The sequence below is a fragment of the Gopherus flavomarginatus genome, chromosome 7, assembly GCF_025201925.1.
Source record: "Gopherus flavomarginatus isolate rGopFla2 chromosome 7, rGopFla2.mat.asm, whole genome shotgun sequence".
Taxonomy (NCBI): Eukaryota; Metazoa; Chordata; order Testudines; family Testudinidae; genus Gopherus; species Gopherus flavomarginatus.
Genome location: NC_066623.1, coordinates 8,540,712 through 8,558,865, shown reverse-complemented (window position 1 = coordinate 8,558,865; position 18,154 = coordinate 8,540,712). Strand labels below are relative to the sequence as shown.

The window sequence follows — 18,154 nt, the reverse complement described above, 5'->3', positions numbered from 1 at the left end:
CACTGTATGGGGAGCTGCTCTGCTGTTCGCCCAACCCGTGCATCCAGAAACACACCCCCATACCAAGCCTCCCCACATGGAACCCCCTGGACCCGCTAAGCTCCACCATTTTAAAATATTGTATGCAGAATTTTTAATTTTTTGGCACAGAATTCCCTCAGGAGTAATTTGATCTGTGACCTTATTGACTGTAGGGTACTGAATATCTCTTACCTCTAATTGAAAGCTTTATTATGTTTCCCATAGCAATATAACACTTAAAGTGTGAGATTGTAAATTCTCCTGCTTACAATAATGTCCACAGAACCCTACTTTCTGCTGCTTAAGCAGTCCAGAACCATTGAAATATAAACCTTCAGATACTTCATGTACAATGCACATGCTAGCAAATGCATAATAATATTGGACCCTTCCTTTCTTCTACTTGCTAATGTATAGAGTTTTTCCAACCATAAGGACACCCTCTGATCGTTGTATGCTTTTTAGTTAACGTTTTATGGGTGAGATTCTGTCTGACCCTTGGCAGATATACACACACAAGGAAAAGAGCCCAAGGAACCTTTCTTCTCTCCTGTTGTTTCCTTGGGCATCGGCAAGTCATTAATAAGCCTGACTTTCTCTGAAGATGCTCAGCATCCACAACTCCAGCTGAAGTCTGTGAGAGCTGTAGGTGATGGACCTCTGTGAACCTGGTCCAGCGTGGCTAGGGAAGGCAAGGAGGGTATCATTGCCAATGGCTAGTGCAACAAGTAGTGCTTACCTCGAGCAGGAACAAGGATGGTGCCAAATATCTGCCTTGGAGCAGAGTCCCAAATCTCAAGAGGTAATATGTCAATTGGCATCAAGCTTTCAGACCTGTTTTCAATCTGTCTTCAGAAAAGTCATTCCCCTCACTTTGAGGGTAACCTAGTTGTGTCATCAGTCTGTTGATTAGTGAGTGCTGAGGGGCAGGCTGAGAAACTGCAACAAGGCTAGTTTCAGTGGTGAAGCAGGGATGGAGTCTGAGCACCAACAGAAAGTATGTGTGAGAGGAAGCTGCTCATTGCCTTTTGCCGATGTTTTTACTTTTTCAGTCACCTTGGATCTTGTTTAATCTTGTAGATAATTCTATCAAAGAGCGGGCCTTTGACTGATGCTTGCTCTTAGTATACGGCATGGCACTAAAATAGAAAGTCTTTGAATATGTTATAGAAGTTATATGACTGTATGCGTTTAACTTGTTGCTTGTTTAAGGTCCAGACACAATCAATGAATGAAAGTAGCAGTTTGTTTGCATAAACCTATTAACTAAATGCATAAGTTGATACCCTTTTTTTTCCCCCCATGCCCTTCTTAATAGGTGTTGTTGAATATTTGAGCACTGGTGGAGTGGAAACAAACCATAAAGATTTTAAGGAACTGAGATACAATGAAAGTCTTACCAACTTCAGTTGTAATGGAAAAAATGGAACGACGAATGGAAGGATTACGCATGGTTTCAAGTTGAAGAGTGCCTATGAGAATGGCCTAATGCCTTACACAAATTACACATTTGACTTCAAGGTGAGAATTTTGCTGTGTTTTAGCAGAGTTCCCAAACTTTTTTTCCCTGAGGCCCACCTGTGCAGGTGCAATAGGCACTGCGGCCTATTATTCACACAAATCCGTCAGGGGGAGGGGCCCTAAGGAGTGCACAGTCCCTTGCCTTAGCAGAAACCAGGGCCAGCAATAGGATGAATAGGCCAGGAAGTTGCCACAGCCAGCTCTCCCCCTCTCCTCCCTCCCTGACACCCTCTGCCTCAGTAGCCTGTTGAGTGCCATGAGCTGGTCACCTGGCATCCTTGCCCCCATCACCCACCCTAGCATGCCTTGCAGGCACACCTTGCCAGGGAACAACGGAAGGGCTCGGGAGCTGCCAGTGCTGGGCAGGTGCTCAGGTCGGGCCTGGCCATTACCTTGTCGGTTCTGATCATTGCATCCAGGCAGAAACAGAGTGGCACCACCAAGCCCTGGTCCTTGGAGGCAGAGGGATGGGGGGGAAAGGGGCTGCAGGGCCAATGTTCCAAGGGGTTCAACAGCCCCAGATCGTGGGGTGTGGTAGCTTGGAGTGGGAATAGCCATGAACCCTCCAGCCTCCCTGGAGTTGCCGCCTCTGATGGTTAGTTTTACAAACTTACATTTAAAAATACAATGAACCAGAAAGCACTAATTCTTTCATTATAATAGAAATCACGATTAGTGTTTCCTATTTGCAAGGTAATAATTTCTTGGGTCTTGGATGTTTGTTCTTTTTTATAAACAGGAAGCACCCTTAGGGTGTTATGGCACATATTTTTTAATTATCCCAACTAACTAAAAGGAGAACATGGGGTGTTAAGCTTCTGAATGAAACAGTGTTGTTAAATAACTGCCCACTTCTCTGCATTGTTCCCCTGCTTTATTGCAATGTGGAAAATTATCAACACTTCCTTACTCAGGGAAAGCAAAGATGGTTCTCTTCCTCTCTCTCCAACTCTGATGTGGCTTGAGGCCCTCTAGTTGAGCATTATTGAATGTTTTACATACAAGCCTTTTAAGTTTCTCCATTCTTGGAGTAGAGGCAGTACCTTATCCCTAACAAAATAAGAATGTGTGGTTGAGCATTGGGGCCTTCTGGTAACTTCCTTGCCTTGCTCCTAACAATTCATGGTCAGTTTCAAGACCCTTATCATAAGGTGGCGGTTCCAGTTTCAGTGTTTTAAAATGCAGTCTGCAAGAGCAAGGAAGGAGAAGAGTAGTCTCCCCAGAGACTAATCACCTCCAGATCTGTAATGGTTCGGAAGTCCCTCTTAAACAAGTGGGTGGGTGATGTCTGAAATGAAATTACCACAAAGAGGAAAGGAGAAGTCACCGAGGTCCCAGTAGACACTAGTCTTTCCTGAACCCATAGTGGGTAACCCTTAGGACAGAGCATAAAGGGGAGACAGAAGTAGTGGAGCAAACTGTACCACAGGGAAGAGATAGTGCCACTTCCTAGCTATTTGGCTTCGAATAAGTATCTGAAAAGGTATCTGTAATACTGTACTTAAATGTTGTCATTTGGCCAAAGGATGGTGCACTAAAACACTTCTTTTCCCCTCCTATTTCAGGGTATTATTGACTACATCTTCTACTCTAAACCTCAGCTGAATATACTTGGCATTCTTGGACCTTTGGATCATCATTGGTTAATAGAGAACAATATAAGTGGCTGTCCACACCCACTCATCCCTTCGGACCACTTCTCACTTTTTGCACAACTGGAGCTTTTGCTGCCTTTCCTGCCCCCGGTAAATGGAATCCATCTCCCTGGCAGGAGGTAGTCAAGTACAACTTAGAGGGCAACCTCAATCTAACTTGTAAAATTGTAAAATCTGAATATAGAGGAGTGAGGTATGGCCAACAGGGATTTTTTCTTAATGATCTTAATTTTTAAATCTAATTATTTGATAAAGACATAGTAAAAGCCAGGTGCTATCAACAGACACAATTCTGAGCCCAATGTACTTTATATACTGTTAAACAGGAATTGGTGCATATGCACTTTTCTTTAATTTGTTATAATTAATCATCCAGTTTCTTCTCTATCCAACATAACACATTCATGCCTTGAAATAGAGAATTGTTATACAATATATTCTCTTTGCACAGATATCTGTAGCACTACTTTTTTGAGGCCAGTAGTAACATCAAGAACATTCTTCCGTACTTCACTCCCTCCTTTTTCAGACTTGCTTGTAAAATATAGAATTTGAATTTAGCCTTTATTGATTGTATATGAACAACAGAAGACCTGATTTATGAGATTTTGTACTTTAAAAAAATCAGATTTGGAAAATGATTGTATTGTAAACTAAGGCTAAATTTTTATCTGTTTTCGTGTGTTATAAAGGCCAGCTTGTAAAAGAAGTTGCAACAGGCTTTCTCTGCTAATGATTTGCACTTGTTAGGGTTTTGTTAGCCCTTTTGTACTACTTTTATTTTCAGTTGAGAACATCGCTTTTTAAATCTTAAATCTGTAAAATATTGGCAAATTTCTTAACTAAATATATGCATTTGTCTTTTTGATTTAAAAAGAAAAACCATAAAGTTCTCACAGAACAGACAAGCTAAGCAGTGAATGATGAGTAGGTCTGTATGGACTGAAAGTTGTTGTTGATGTGTGTGCATTCTAATATTTTTATCTCTGATTTTTGAAGTAAAATTAGGGATGCTTGTGTACAGCTTCTTAATTTTTATTTTAAATGCTATTTGTCCTATCTGCACTGTGCCTGCTTAAATTTGTTCTCAACTAGCACTGCCTGTGCATGCAGAGAAAATCTGTGCATCCTCTTTTATATTTTTTAAATAATGTTAACACTTGTGAAAATTTTATGAAGATACTTTTGTATAAGCTGTGGCATCTTTATTTCCTCTTGAAGCATTGGATACACACTTTTTGAACATGTTCAGATTATGGGTACACAGTTCATAGCTTCTAATACCTAAGCACTGCTTCTTTCAGTGTCATCGCACAGTGCTATTTTTTTCACAAAGAAATACTATCATGTGAATCCTTTTCAGTTTAAGTGTGTTCCTCAGTCTCAGAGACCATATCATTCCTTGAAGAAAAAAATGACATTTTCTGTTTTATGAAGCAGTGTAAATTAGATACATTTTCAGTACAGGTCCCTAAGATAATTCTTCAGATCATTTTTAAAGTGACCAAGTCATATTTTAAAGTGTCAAGCAAGACTGATGTTAAATAGTGTACCTTCATAGTGCCATTAGTGTCATAAAGCCAAGTATAAAACACCTAATAAATTTAACTTGGACTAATAAAAGTGAGAATTTATCCACTCCTCCTTAACTAATATACTTTCAAAAATCAATGTAATTAAATGAGAGAGAAAGGAAGCTTGGTCTAACTGCTTTTGTTTCAACTGCAGGCAGGGAAGCAAAAGGACATTGAGCACTACGAAAAACTTCTGAATATTATAAATTTTTGTATAGAGAATGAGTTAGGTAATAATGATTCAAAATTTTATGAAGAGAAAATTGTCAGCACTTAAATGTGCTAAAACCATTCTGTTTTAAAATAGAAATAAAATTACAAATAGTTCTGATCTACAAAATGTGTGTTTTAAATTTCAGTAGGAAAAGTCTTGATCTTGAATCCTTGTCTGGGACCTGATTTTGTTGTTTTGTTTTTTAGTTGTGCAAACACCAAACATGTCCAATTTATAATCAGTACATTGAAATGCTGGTAGTATTGATGTAGTAGATTTAATGCTTAGTGTTATTTTTTTCTGTTTGTTTGTTTTTTTATTTTGTTTTTTGTAAAGTGTGAATAAAAGGTGTTTTACTCATGTTTCCTTAACAATGTGTTGATAATGTGCATCATGACAATTTCCAGTGATGATGAGCCAGTTTAGCTTGTCAAACTGAGCAAACCTATTTTTTTTTTCCTGATCTGGATTATATAATAGGTCCAGAAAGCTTTACGGAAGGGGAAGGGAAGCACTTACTCATTTTGTATTTCTGGGAAATAATTTACTTTAATACATGCTGGAGCTTGAGTGCACTTGTTAGATTCAAAAGGTTTGAGCTTTATACAATACCTTTTCACCTGTATTTGGTAGTTTTTTAACTATATTTGAATTTATGGCAGCCTATTAAAACATTATGGCCCTTTGTGTGTTGAAGACACAATTGCTCTTCCCTGGACACACTGCAGTCTATGGGTCAGTTTGAATGACTTTTCTCCATCTTTTAGACTAATCCTGTAGGGTCTGATCTAAAGCCCACTGAATGTAGTGAAGAGATTCCTATTGACTTCAGTGGGTTTTGAGTCAGATGCTAAGGCTACGTCTACATTACCGCATACTTTGGCATAACTTATGTCGCTCAGGGGTGTGAATAAATCAGCGCCCAAGTAAGTTACACCGACATAAGCGCTCGTGTGCACAGCACTATGTCATTAGCTTCTGCCATTCATGGAGGTGGTTTTATTATACTGACGGGAGACCTCTCTCCCATTGGTTAGAGCATCTTCCCCAGACACACTGCAGCGGCACAGCTGCATTGGTACAGCTGTGCCATTGCGGAATTGAACATGTAGACATCCCTAATAACTTTGTCTCTGAAGCCTACTGAAGGAGAAATTTTTTAACATATGGGAAAAGATCAGATGCGCCAATACTGGACTGATGTAAACTTGTTAAATTTAAAATAAATATTTTCCTGTGTTAAACAAATCTCACTCAAACGTCACAGTTTTCAATTGCAACATAAACAAAATAATGCAATAAACCATCTTTATTTACAAAATGCAACATCTTTGCATCATAAACTCTGACATAAAATGGTTACTTGCAATACTTTTATTTAAGGTGGCTTTAGATGTTGCCATAATGTACCTTCAGTGTTGTTGTTTGTAAAAGTACATAACATAAAAATCATAGAACACTGGGTTGAGGTGTTTCATTCAAGTTAGACCAGATATTTTGGGGCCATCTTTTTTTACCATTTGGTGAAAATCTCAAGTATGGTTTGCCACAACTTTGGTAATTATTTACACATACTAAAGAATTCTGTGCATCTAAATTTAATTTGGGGGTATACTTTAAAGAAGTGGAAACAAATATAAAACATTGATATACAGATTGCAATATTAACATGTATCAGAAGTAGGCAAAGAAAAACCACTAGGAGATGTTTGTAATTATTTTGTCCCTTCGGTGACTTCAACAAATTAAATATGGCTAACATTTTGACAATAAAACTGATTTTGAGTTCAGAATACAGTTGCATACATCTCTGGTCTAATTCTAACAAAAGAGATTGTAAATTCATCTAGGATGCAAGCTTAGAAAAGTAGCTTAAGGTATCAAATTTGCATTTTAGCCATGCAGCAAAAAAAAACCAAAAACCCCACATTAAAAACAAAATAATTACAGCCCCATTTTTAAAAGAAACAAATCACACTGTAAAACTTGACTATTTCAATTTACTTCTTAATTAGTCTTTTTTTCATCCAGCCTTACACAGTATTTTTAGTATATGTTAACTGCTATTCTTTTCTGTTTGCATAAATTTTGACACTTAAATGTCTTAGTATGTTTAAGTAGTGTCTAAAATAGAAGAATATCTTAGTCTTTTATTCACAGTACTTCTGTATAAAGTGTAATGCACTGGACTAACTCTTGTTTACCATTCATTTAACAAAAACCAGCACATTATCTGCACTAAGCTCAAAGAATGTTGCATTTGTCAATAGGCAGCTCTTCAATAAGATAAAGGGGGAAACTGAATATGGTCTGATGGTAAACAAGGGCTTTTACTGTTCTCTTCAGTGGAACTTTCTTCTTGGTCAAATTTTAACTAGCTAGTATTATATTTATATACAGGGTCTTCTTTTTTTCTTTACCAATGTATTTTCCTACTCATAGCTGACCAATAAATTCAATATCTGTTTCAAATGTTTTTGCAGTGTAACATTTTTATTTATAAAGGCTTCATAAAGTTGTATGAATAGTTAAAGGAAATTTAAAATAGTTGGAACACAAAACTGAAAAATACAGGAAACTTTACAATCCTGTAGAGACTTTTGTATTGTAATTCTACAAGCTAGACACTGATTCACATCTTTTACATTGGAGATCCACAAATCAAAGCCATGAATACCAACTCCTCCAGACTTTGTGGAAATTCAACTCCAGATCAGAACTCTGAAGCTTGCCCCTGATTCTGAGAGGCTGCACCACAACCCCATATCTCAACACCATGCCATTTTAAAACAGTTCAGATTAAACAAGACAGATTAGGCCAGTAATGCAGTAAGCGGCAGCATACATAAGAACTACAGGGATGTGTCTGTCAGCCAAGTGCAGTAGGCATAAAGAATTTGTGTAAACCTTGAGTTGGGTCTCTACTGTTACAGTCACCACAGACCCATTTCTGCTTTGGCTTCCTCTCTCCATCCTTTTGGCATAGCTGGGGGCAAATCACCAGCAGAAGAGTTGTTTGTTTGGGTTGGGTTTTTTTGGTTGGTTGGTTTGGTTTGTGCCTCAGGAGGCATCAAGCAGCAGCAGCACCAAATGTATCTATTTTAAGCCTGCAACATGAGTAATAGCGTCCTTGGAAAGAGCAACAAATTGCCCAAAATACAACAATATGCTCACATCACTGATCCTGAACAGTTTGCAAGATTTTGGTGCTATGAATGAGAACTTCAAGCAGGCAATTTCCTTTAGATCTTTATGTACAAACAGATCCTATATGCAGGTTCCAGGGCAGAATCAGATGCAGGGCAGAGATTCATGCAACAGGTTTGTGCAAGCAGTCTTGGTACTGCCCTGGTGTATACTCAGATGCAGGAGAGGTACAGTGCATGCAAGTCATAGGTATGCAACTGATAAGGTAAGATGGGACAGGTACTCTTTCCGCTTTTGGTATCTCAGGAGCTCTCTCTCAACCTGGAGTGGGTGGGTAGCCTCATAAATTCACTGCCAGGGATACCATTAACTAGATAGCAGGTTCCCCTGAAGAGGTTCCATTTCTCAGAATATAGGGCTGATGATAGAAAGGGGAAGGTTTCTTGGCACTGCAGCATTAGATGTGTGCTAAGATTAGGTATATCTCCACTTTGATCACTCCTATGCTATCTCATAGAGCTGGAAGAGGGACCCTGAAAGGTCATTGAGTCCAGCCCCTTGCCTTCACTAGCAGGACCAAGTACTGATTTTGCCCTAGTGCATCTAGATTGACTTTGTATCCCATCTGAAGGCAGCCTAGGATTGAGTAGGCCATGTAACTAGGACATGCTTACAAACCAGATGAGGGCAGTGAGGAGAGCACTGTGTAAGTTTAAAGGCTCAGGTCTAAGGGAAGAGATCCTGATGAAGCTGGACAGAATTAAAGATACAGAACTAGAACTGAAGCTAATGTAAATCAGTGGTGTTCCACTGACGTAGGTGAAGCTATGACTACTTAACCTAGGTGAGTTGCAGTAAGCCAGATGCTCTCAAAAGGTACCCTACTGAAAGCCAGATTCTGAGCGTCCATCTAATGTCTTTTCTTACTGGTGTTTTATGAAATCTTTGACCTAGGCCTAGGGATGAAAGAAGCTGCTTCATCTTCTCTTGGCAGTGTCCTAGACTTCAGAAGGATACAAAATTAGCATTGGGGGGAATGGGTGGAGCAAGCAGACACCAGCATCAAATTTTTAAATCACTTATTGTATCTGCTGCCTGCTATGCTGGCCAATAAAAAAAGGAACCCAAACAAACAGGTGTCTGGACTACTGAACTCAAATTAACAGGTGAAACTTTGTATCTGGTCAGAACCAGTGCAAAACTGCTACTAAACATCACTTGGAAGCTTAATTTGTATGAATTTCTTAATAAACTATTATAGTTAAGTTGTTTTTTTTTTGGCTTGTTACAGTTCTGCTAATAAAACAGGTTCTTTATTTCTAGGGTAACTATTTTTTGAAGCATAACATGTTTTTGAGTTAGTGAAATTGAGTTTTAATACAATAGCTTAAATGTAGTGCAATCAGATTTCAATACTAAAAAGATATAAATGACAAATAAGATACAATAACATTGATGAAAACATAGCTGTTTTCAAGAGTGACTTGCAGCCTCCTCTGTGTGGTTTAGAGAAAATGGAAAATGAAAACCTTTATTCCAGAATAAGTGAGCCAGGTTCCTAAAGCATTATGTGTATTTTGTAATCAAATGGGTAAGAGTAGTAGCGGTCTGCATGGCTCACCAAATCCTAAATTGACATGACTGACACTTCAATGTTGAAGAAAATCCTGGAATTTTTGTGTATACATAATTCAAAAATTAAGGTTATGTGATTTTTCTTTGTTCAGGCCCCAGTCTTGCAATTGACACTGTGGGGGTTACATCCACACACAGTCTGAATGAGCACAATGCAGGCCTCCCAACACAACTTTGCTAATACATGTCTCTTCTGGTCTAACACCCCCTCCCCCCACAATCTCTGTTTGTGTCGTGCTCTGCTAGGGGGGTGTGCCCCACAGTTTGGGAACCTCTGGTCCACTGGATTTTTTTGAGAAGTGATTTCTTGGGGGATGTCACAGGCTGGCTGGCCGGCCCTGGAGAGGAGTCAGGCTCTGCCTTGTCCCTCAGACCTAGCAGTTAACCCCCAGCTGCTCCTGATCTGGTGACTCACTTACAATTATTAATCCCAGCTGTGCAAGTGTCAGGGTGGACTAGGTAAAGAGTTCACTGAGGGAGGAGACCTAGTCATGAGAGGAACATGGGGAGTTCTGTTTCTTAGGAAAAGGTAAGGCCTGGTGAAGCTAGGCTGGAGAGAACCACAAGGGATAGGTTAGGCTGCTGTAGGAGCCCTGAAGAGAGGGTCTGTGACAAACATGGTGGTCCCTGGGAGATGCTGATGGAATCCTTGAGGGGGGAAGACAGTGGGGAAGCCTGCGAGGAAGAAAGGCCTCCAAGGAAAAAGTCCTGGTAGGCAGCTGCAGCCAGAGGGGCAATGGAAAGAAATCTGCAGGCCCCAGGAGGTGAGGTGAACAAGGAACTTTACTGGAGCCTCAGAGGGGCAGAAGGATCTTTTGTTTGGATGTGGGGTGGGAGGGAGAATGTTTAGTTTGAACTCTTTTGTGGTTTCAAAAGGGGTCTGAACAACATGCTTCTCAGCTCAAGGGCAAATTGTGCATGGTGGCAGTCTACAAGGGTTCTGGAGACAGATCCCTGCAACTCCATGCCTGTCCGACACCAGGCTTTGATTTGGTGAGTAGAAAAGCTTTCAAGGGGAATATACTGTTTGTTTAACTAATTGGCTCCTCTACAATTTTTTGCTTCCGTTATAATGGCAAAGATGCTAAAATTTTTATTTCAGACCTGCTGTACTATTTATTTTTCTACCAAAATAGCTATATTTGTTATAATCAAAACTTACTTTTCTTGTGTTGCAATTCTCCACAAGAAACTTAGCTATTTGGTTTCTGAAGTATCCTCATGAATAATTAAGCAATTGTGAATGTATTAATGACCAGATCCTGAGGAATCTAATGAAAGAAAATTTGCAGATCTTATGGAAGTCCTTGTGTAAAATGGGGGTTTTGGTTTTTTTTTTTTAATTACTTTAAGGTTAAAATTGTTACTAGTGCAGCTCTCAGAGCTTTCAAAATGACACCCTTATGTACTGTTAATCCAGCCCCATAGAAATTTCTAGATAACAGCAACATATTTCATTCCATCCTGTTTACCCCCATCATGTTTAGAGCCTGGAATCTCTAAATGTCAACACTATTCCGTCAAGACTGTGTGAGAAACTTAAATCCAATGTAATGTTTGCTTCAGTTCTCCAAGATGGATCTGTTACCTTCCTATTCTCTGAAGGCCAAATCTGGTCACACTAAAGTTCTCATTAATAACACACTTAATTCCTTCAAAGGCCCTGGGTTTGTAGAAGTGTAACTGAGGACTCAATATGACTTGTAGCACTACTTCTCTTTTTTTAACAGCTGGTGAGGATGTGTGTGAGAGAAAAACCTAGCCTAGGTAACCTAGGTGAAATTTGTTGGGCTGCCAATTAAAATAAACGTCTTGTAAACCAAGGGTAGGTCTGGGAAACTTAACTGAAAAAGAGCTTTGTATAAGCTCGAAAGCTTGTCTCTCACCAACCAAAGTTGGTCCAGTAAAAGTTATTACCACACCCACCTTATCTCTCTAATATCCTGGGACCAATGCAGCTACAACAACACTTCATCTAACCTCACATTGCAGTGTACACATACCCTAAAAAGGATATTTGGAGGTGTGATTCAGCTCAGGTACAGTAACTCCTCACTTAACATTGTAGTTATGTTCCTGAAAAATGTGACTTTAAGCGAATCCAATTTCCCCATAAGAATTAATATAAATAGGAAGGGTTAGGTTCCAGGGAAACGTTTTTTTGCCAGACAAAAGGCATTATATACATTTTAAACAAGCAATTTAATACAGGTATAAGTTTTAAACAATTGAATACTACAATCGTCATTGCTGAGTATGAAGCACTGGGAGGTGCCCACACAGGCACGGCCCACTGTCACTGCAGACAATGAGGTACGCAAGGAGGCTGAAGGTGCTGTAGGCTAGGAGAAGCACATTGTGCAGCGGCAGCTTCCCCTACTGTGCAAGCACCAGGGGCAGGGGGCTCAACCCTCAGCGCACTCATGCCACCTCTTCTCTTCCCCCCCTCCCCTCGCCCCTTTACTCTGCATGCCACGTCCTTGCTCCTGCCCATGGCAATCAGCTGGTTTGCGGCGTTCAGGAGGGAGGTGGAGCCTGCGTGCTGAGTCCTTGCTCCTCCCTCCTGAACACTGCAAACCAGCTGATTACCATGGGCAGAAGGCAGGGGGAGGACAGGGAAGGTGCTGATCCTCAGGTCTGCTGGTGGGCAGGAGGCATGGGCAGAGGGTAGGGGGGCTGCTAGCTGTGGACAAAGCAGGCAGCCAAACGACATTATAGCAGAGCATTGCACAACTTTAAACGAGCATGTTCTGTAATGGAGCAGGGACATAAGATTGAAACAACATTAAGAGAGAGGAGGTTAAGTGGGGAGTTACTGTACAATAATTGCACTAGCTTCAGTCAAGCTAGCAGGGCTGAAAATAGCAATGCAAGTAGCAGCAGTATAGACCCCGGTGCAAGTACTTTCCAAAGCTTCCAGCAGGTATCTTGCACCACCCCTGTTGCCATGACTAGACATCCTGTTTTTAAAGGGACAGTCTCATATTTAAGCCCTCCTGCAGGTGTCCTGACTTTTTCTTAAAAAATCAGCAAATTGTCCCATATTTTCTGTCTTCCCTCCCCATCAGTACTAGCAGGTCATGCTGCTGGCCATATCCCTGCTCACTAGCTGCCCGTCCACCAGCCATCAGTGTGTTGTGTGTGCAAGGCTGGTAGCAGGGCAAAGCTGCAGTGCGTTGGGCTGGCCGCTCCCTCTATTGGTCCATCAGCACAGCCCCTGCTACGTGCCAGCTCTTGACCAGCAGGGCCCCCGGTCCAGTTTCCAGCTGGCACTGGCTGCGTACTGCAAGCTGCAGTGGCTGGTGAGTGTGGGCAGGTACCAGGCAGCAGCCAGTTATGCATCACCTCTGCTGCCCACCCATTGGCCCTTTATGTGCTCCCCCTCTCGCTGTCCTCTCCCTGCTTTGCCCCTTCAGCCCCACTGCTCCTCCATATACCCCCAGCAGGGTGTAACCCACTCCCAGCGCTGTGCAGAGAACCAGCCCTTGTCAGAGCTCTGAGCTCTCCAACAGTCTGGCTGGCAGGTTCCTTCCTTCCCCAACTACCTCTGGTTGGGCCGGCACCCCAGGAAAGCCCAAGACCCTCCAGCCCCGAGGCGTTGGCCAGGAGGAGCTGAGCCCTGCATGTGCCAAAGCCCTGCACAGCGCTGGCGTGTGGAAGTCTCTCTGCCCCTCAGCTAAACTCTGCTTATCACACACACACACTCCAATTTCCAGCCTGTTTGTGCCCCAACCCTGCAGGTTCCACAGCAACCCCCCAGGCAGGGACTTAGCACCCTCTTCGCCTGCCTCCCCCCCCATCCTGTCCCTAGGGAGCGTGGGGCTGCTCTGTCCTCTAGACACCCTCCCTGCTGAGCCACCTCTCTGGCCAGGTTCACTGAAGCCCCTGCAGTCAGGTTCCCTGGGCCCTGGCGCACAATGCATCTAGTGCAGCTTAACCCTTCCTGCCCACGCTGTAGCTGGGGGGACAGGAGGTGGCTGGGTTATGTCAGTGGCCAGCAGCAGCCAGGACGTATTAGCTGCCTGTTGACATTGTGTGGGCAGGAAGGGACAGGAGCTGCTTCCAGCCACAGGTGAGTGGGAGGAAAAAGATGAGGTCTGCAAAGACATGAGCTAGGTCATCCCTCTCCCCTGTCGTCCTCCCCCGATCCCTTCCCTCTTGCACAGTGCTGAAAGGCTGCTTTTGGCCACATTCTGGTGTGAACCCTGGCAGAAATCAGGAGAGGGGATGTAACCCTGTGTGTGCCCCTCTCCCCCCTAGCCCCATGCTGCCTCAGGAAGATGTAGTACCAGCAGAGGCAGGTCCACCCCAGCATGGAGGGTGGAGAGCGCCAGGCAGGGAGAGGAGGGTCGGTCAGTGTCACAGGGGTGTAATGGGTGTGCGTGTGTGTCACCTCTCTCCATGTGAACCCTCAAGCCTTAAAGATAAGAAGGTAAATAAAAGAATCCAACTACGCAGTATTTCTTTTTAACGGGGGATCAGTCAACTTGATGTTAATTTGAACATTTGTACTGCATAGCTCTGATTTGATTGCTTTTGAACTCACTTGAATATGAGGAACTTTACTGGGTGCCCATATTCAGCATGGGGAAACATAGTCCCCCTAGCCATGATTTCATTGCTGTTTTTAGCTGCTCTAGATTACAGCTAGTGTGGGTGTGCCTACCCAGGCTGCAGTCACACCTCTGATTGCAGGATAGACATATCCTCAGTCACTTTTCAGAGTTTCTCCTTATGACTGTCCCTGTTTTTCTGCTTTTAGATAACTATCCTAACCAAATGATTTCAATGAAATAGTCAATGCCACTTGATCCATGGTATTTCAATTGTTTATTGTTCAACTTGTTGGCTGTGAAATGGTTACAAGCTCCTGGAAAAAATTATGAGTTTAAAAAAAGTGACACAAAGTTGGATAATACATTTTAGATGTGGAATAAGAGCTGGGAGGACATTAATTGCAACCAACACAAATGCGGTCCTGCCACTAGATGGTGTACATAATACAAGTAAAATGAGTATGGAGGGTGTTATGTATACAGAAAGTATTGTCTAGTCTTGTGTCTAGAGAGTGAAGTTGGAAGAGGTGCCCTTAAAGATATTGGCAGGAACTTGAGAAAAGTACCAGGCTGGTGAAACCTTAAATCTTAGCTTCCCATTAGTAACTGATGAATTGCCAGAATACGTGATGGCACACTGGATAAAGTCTAAATGTAACTGATGTGGGAGGAGAACCAAAAAAAGACACTTTAGGCACTAGCAGAATCACATCAGTAATGCCTTTCTTTGCTTAAGTCTGCTTCTTAAATCTGTTCTAATGTCTAGGGCAGTTACACAGTTGTAAATCTGAGCAGTTGGACTCAACACCTGCCAGCTTGACACTGAAATCCTGGAGCTCAGTTGCAAAGGGTGGATTCTATGCCAGATACCTTGGTATCCTGAAATGAATGTGGCCCCACCTCTCAGAGGGTGAGGGAGGAAAAAGACAATTGTATATATGCCTGTATCTGTGCACAATCTGCTAAAAGACTTCAGGGCGGGGCTTATATCTCGCAATCCTGGGACTCCTGTGTGTGTGTCAATTTGGGCTTTCTTAATTTGCACTAAAATAGCCCAGACCCCATGTAATAAACTGAGTGCAGTGCCCCTCTGGCCAAATTTCCAGCCCACCCCCAATGTGTGCCTCCACATTTACTGTGCCACTAGCTTTCCACCTGGTAGGGAGGGCCTTCTCTGCTGGGCAGAGAGTTACCATTAGTCTCTGGCATCTCACCCAATCCTCCTAATAGTTACTAATTACTTTCTATCAGAATATGCAGCTGCATTGTTTGACTCGGAAGCAACAATGTAAATGAAGCGAGTGGGCCCTCCATTGCATTCTGAATGACTTATTCCAGAAAAAGGTTTATCTCCCCCCCCACACACACATTCTAAGAATATTTTTGAAAGTTCCAGCATGGTTTAATTCCTTCCTCATCTCATCAGCAGAAAACCTCTATTAATTTTTATTTTTAACATTCTCTACAACAATAGAAAACAAAGTTCCTTTGTTATTTATTGTATAAAACATAATGTACAGTATATTACAGAAATTAAGAAAATACAATCTGTTCTCTATCCCTCTCTGGGGGGAGGGATAGCTCAGGGGTTTGAGCATTGGCCTACTAAACCCAGGGTTGTGAGTTCAATCCCTGAGGGGGCCATTAAGGGAACTGGGGTAAAAATCTGGGGGTTGGTCCTGCTTGGAGCAGGGGGTTGGACTAGATGACCTCCTGAGGTCCCTTCCAACCCTAATAGTCTATGATTCTATGATTCTATGAATGCATCTTCTTGAACTTCAAATGATCACTTGCAGCACAATATATTAACTAAAAAAAAAAAAGATAAATGCTTTGTCAGCCAATGGCTCAAATGATACATTTTGTGAGTCACAACACTAAATCAGGTAAAGTTCCTAGGCTCCTGCTCCACAAATCAGATAATTTTCTTGACAAATATTCAGATTCTGGGCTTATCGTTTTTCCTTCCCTTCTTCCTGTAAAAGAAAAGAGTAACACTTAGTAGTCTTCCATCCAGGATGATCACAGTCCTTCCTGTGCAAAAATCCTAGAAGTAAATTGAAAATCTATGTATTGCCTTTTCACATCCTAATACTGAGAGAGTCTAATGAGGATGCAGCCTAAATGGGCCAGAGTCTTCTAGAACAGTGAGGACTTCCTTTTAATGGTCTCTGGCCCTGTCTGCCCTCGCTCATGCAGCTATGTGACAGAGCACTCCCAAGACTCAATGACCATCCAAAGGTGCAGCTCTGCTTTAAGCTGCATTGACACTGCATGCCTTTTACTGATCCTATTACACAGCTATTAGGTGAAACCCCTCATCATGTCTCCTACTCTATGGCCATCTACTTTCTGTACCAGGTCCTTTTCCCGCATGGATTTTTTTTTTTTTTGCAAAATGGAGAAGGACAGCGTCACTGAAAGGTGAGCCCATGTCGAACCTCTTCACCCTCTGAATTTCTGCAGGCTCTTTAACAGAATGCAGCAACACTGTACAGGCTTAAGAGGGGAAGCATAGTAAAATAAACCACTCCTGCAATCTCACTTGGCTGTTTTAAGCAGCCTGCTATAATTACCTAAATTAGAATTAAGCCAGTGCAGTGGGGTCAACACCCCCACCTCTTGAGGTAAATGCTACTGCATGGCTCAAGAACAAAAGTAGTTAAAACTTCCTGTTTTGTACCAGCTCTCAGGTGCTAGAAGTGGATTCCTTTGACATAATAGTAGGAGACTGGCTCCCTGCTGTGTGAGTTCCTCACTCTGAGTCACTGATGCATGCTGGCCTCTGCTATTTTTGTGAAATTTTGGTCCAAAACTGAGGAATGTTCAATGCCAATCAATGATTTAAAAAATGGAGTAGTTCTTACTTGATGAGCTGCTGGAAAATATTTCTTATCTGGCTTGCATTGGGATCCAAGCATATTTGTCTGCCACTTTTCAAGTTTACTCTGGAAAAAAATAAATTAAAAACTCATGAGACAAGTGTTTGGAAATTATCCCCTTAAATTTTATTTTTTTGATATTAGATTTGAATCTCACATTATTTCCACACTTTCACATGAGGCAGATGCAGGGAGAATTTCTATCGTCTTAAACTGGTTAGGACCAAACACAATCTTATCTGTAGTTCGAAGGCATGAGCATCTCCCACTGTTCATCGTTAATTCTGCAAATACAGAAAAATAGCTCCATCAGTTAAAATTACGGTAAGTAAATGAGGCACATTTGGTAAGCACACCAATTCGACGTACAAATGCAATTTTAAATTCTTCCTAGTTCAAGTTTCAAACATTCCCTTAGGACCAGCTATTTGTGTCCTTAAATTAGCAGCTCTGCAGCAGTCAAAATAGAATATGAAAACAAGTCAAAGAAACCTACCGTGTGAAGAAGTTAGAGCAACGACTGCAAGTGCGACAATGAGCTTGTACACCATCCTTCTGCAAGATCTTCCTTCCTCTTCTAGTCAAGTTTCTTTGCGTTGTTGTCAAACCTAAAGCTCATACTGGTGTACCACAGACCCCAGCAGCTTAAATATGCTCTGAAAGTAGTTGGGCTGTGACATCAGATGCTAAATTTGAACTGTAATGGAGAAATTTCAAACATGTTCATGTGGAATATTTATTTTTTATCAAACAGTGATTCATGGATGGAAAATATCTCTAAAAATACATTTCATACTACAGGTACAATTGGGCAAAGGTGACTGAGGATTAGGTAGGTGGTTTCCAAACTGTCTATGGATTGTCATTGGTCTGTGAGGCACTTGCTGGTTGTCTATGAAGAGTTGGCTGTTTGCATGAAGTGGACTCATGCTCATTAAAATTGAATTAA

At 41.7% G+C, this 18,154-nt stretch overlaps 2 protein-coding genes across 5 annotated transcripts in view; one reads left to right on the top strand and one right to left on the bottom strand.

Annotated features, from left to right (window-relative positions):
• CNOT6 (CCR4-NOT transcription complex subunit 6) overlaps window positions 1-7,457 on the top strand; it is a 47,454-nt gene extending 39,997 nt beyond the window's left edge. For all 4 annotated transcript variants that reach the window (XM_050961562.1, XM_050961561.1, XM_050961560.1 and 1 more), the window contains 2 exons: window positions 1,340-1,542; window positions 3,108-7,457. In XM_050961562.1, coding sequence (XP_050817519.1) covers window positions 1,340-1,542; window positions 3,108-3,320 — 416 coding nt within the window. In that variant the 3' untranslated portion in view covers window positions 3,321-7,457. The remainder of the gene's footprint in view (window positions 1-1,339; window positions 1,543-3,107) is intronic.
• Window positions 7,458-16,224: 8,767 nt separating this feature from the next.
• On the bottom strand, window positions 16,225-17,795 carry LOC127055062 (C-X-C motif chemokine 6-like). The gene is made up of 4 exons (XM_050961643.1): window positions 17,702-17,795; window positions 17,363-17,489; window positions 17,191-17,271; window positions 16,225-16,299 (listed from the first exon to the last, which is right to left on the bottom strand). The coding sequence occupies exons 1-4, from the start codon at window positions 17,754-17,756 to the stop codon at window positions 16,263-16,265; spliced, it is 300 nt and encodes a 99-aa protein (XP_050817600.1). The 5' UTR covers window positions 17,757-17,795; the 3' UTR covers window positions 16,225-16,262.
• Window positions 17,796-18,154: the final 359 nt, after the last annotated feature.

Bases quoted from the DNA above. Each gene is read 5' to 3' on its own strand.
- LOC127055062 (XM_050961643.1), bottom strand. From the start codon at position 17,756: ATGGTGTACAAGCTCATTGTCGCACTTGCAGTCGTTGCTCTAACTTCT. The intron at 17,272-17,362 runs GTGAGATTCAAA...ATTTTTTTCCAG, and splicing joins TGTGAAAGTGTGGAAATAAT to AGTAAACTTGAAAAGTGGCA. The intron at 16,300-17,190 runs GTAAGAACTACT...TTTCTTTTACAG, and splicing joins ATTTTCCAGCAGCTCATCAA to GAAGAAGGGAAGGAAAAACG.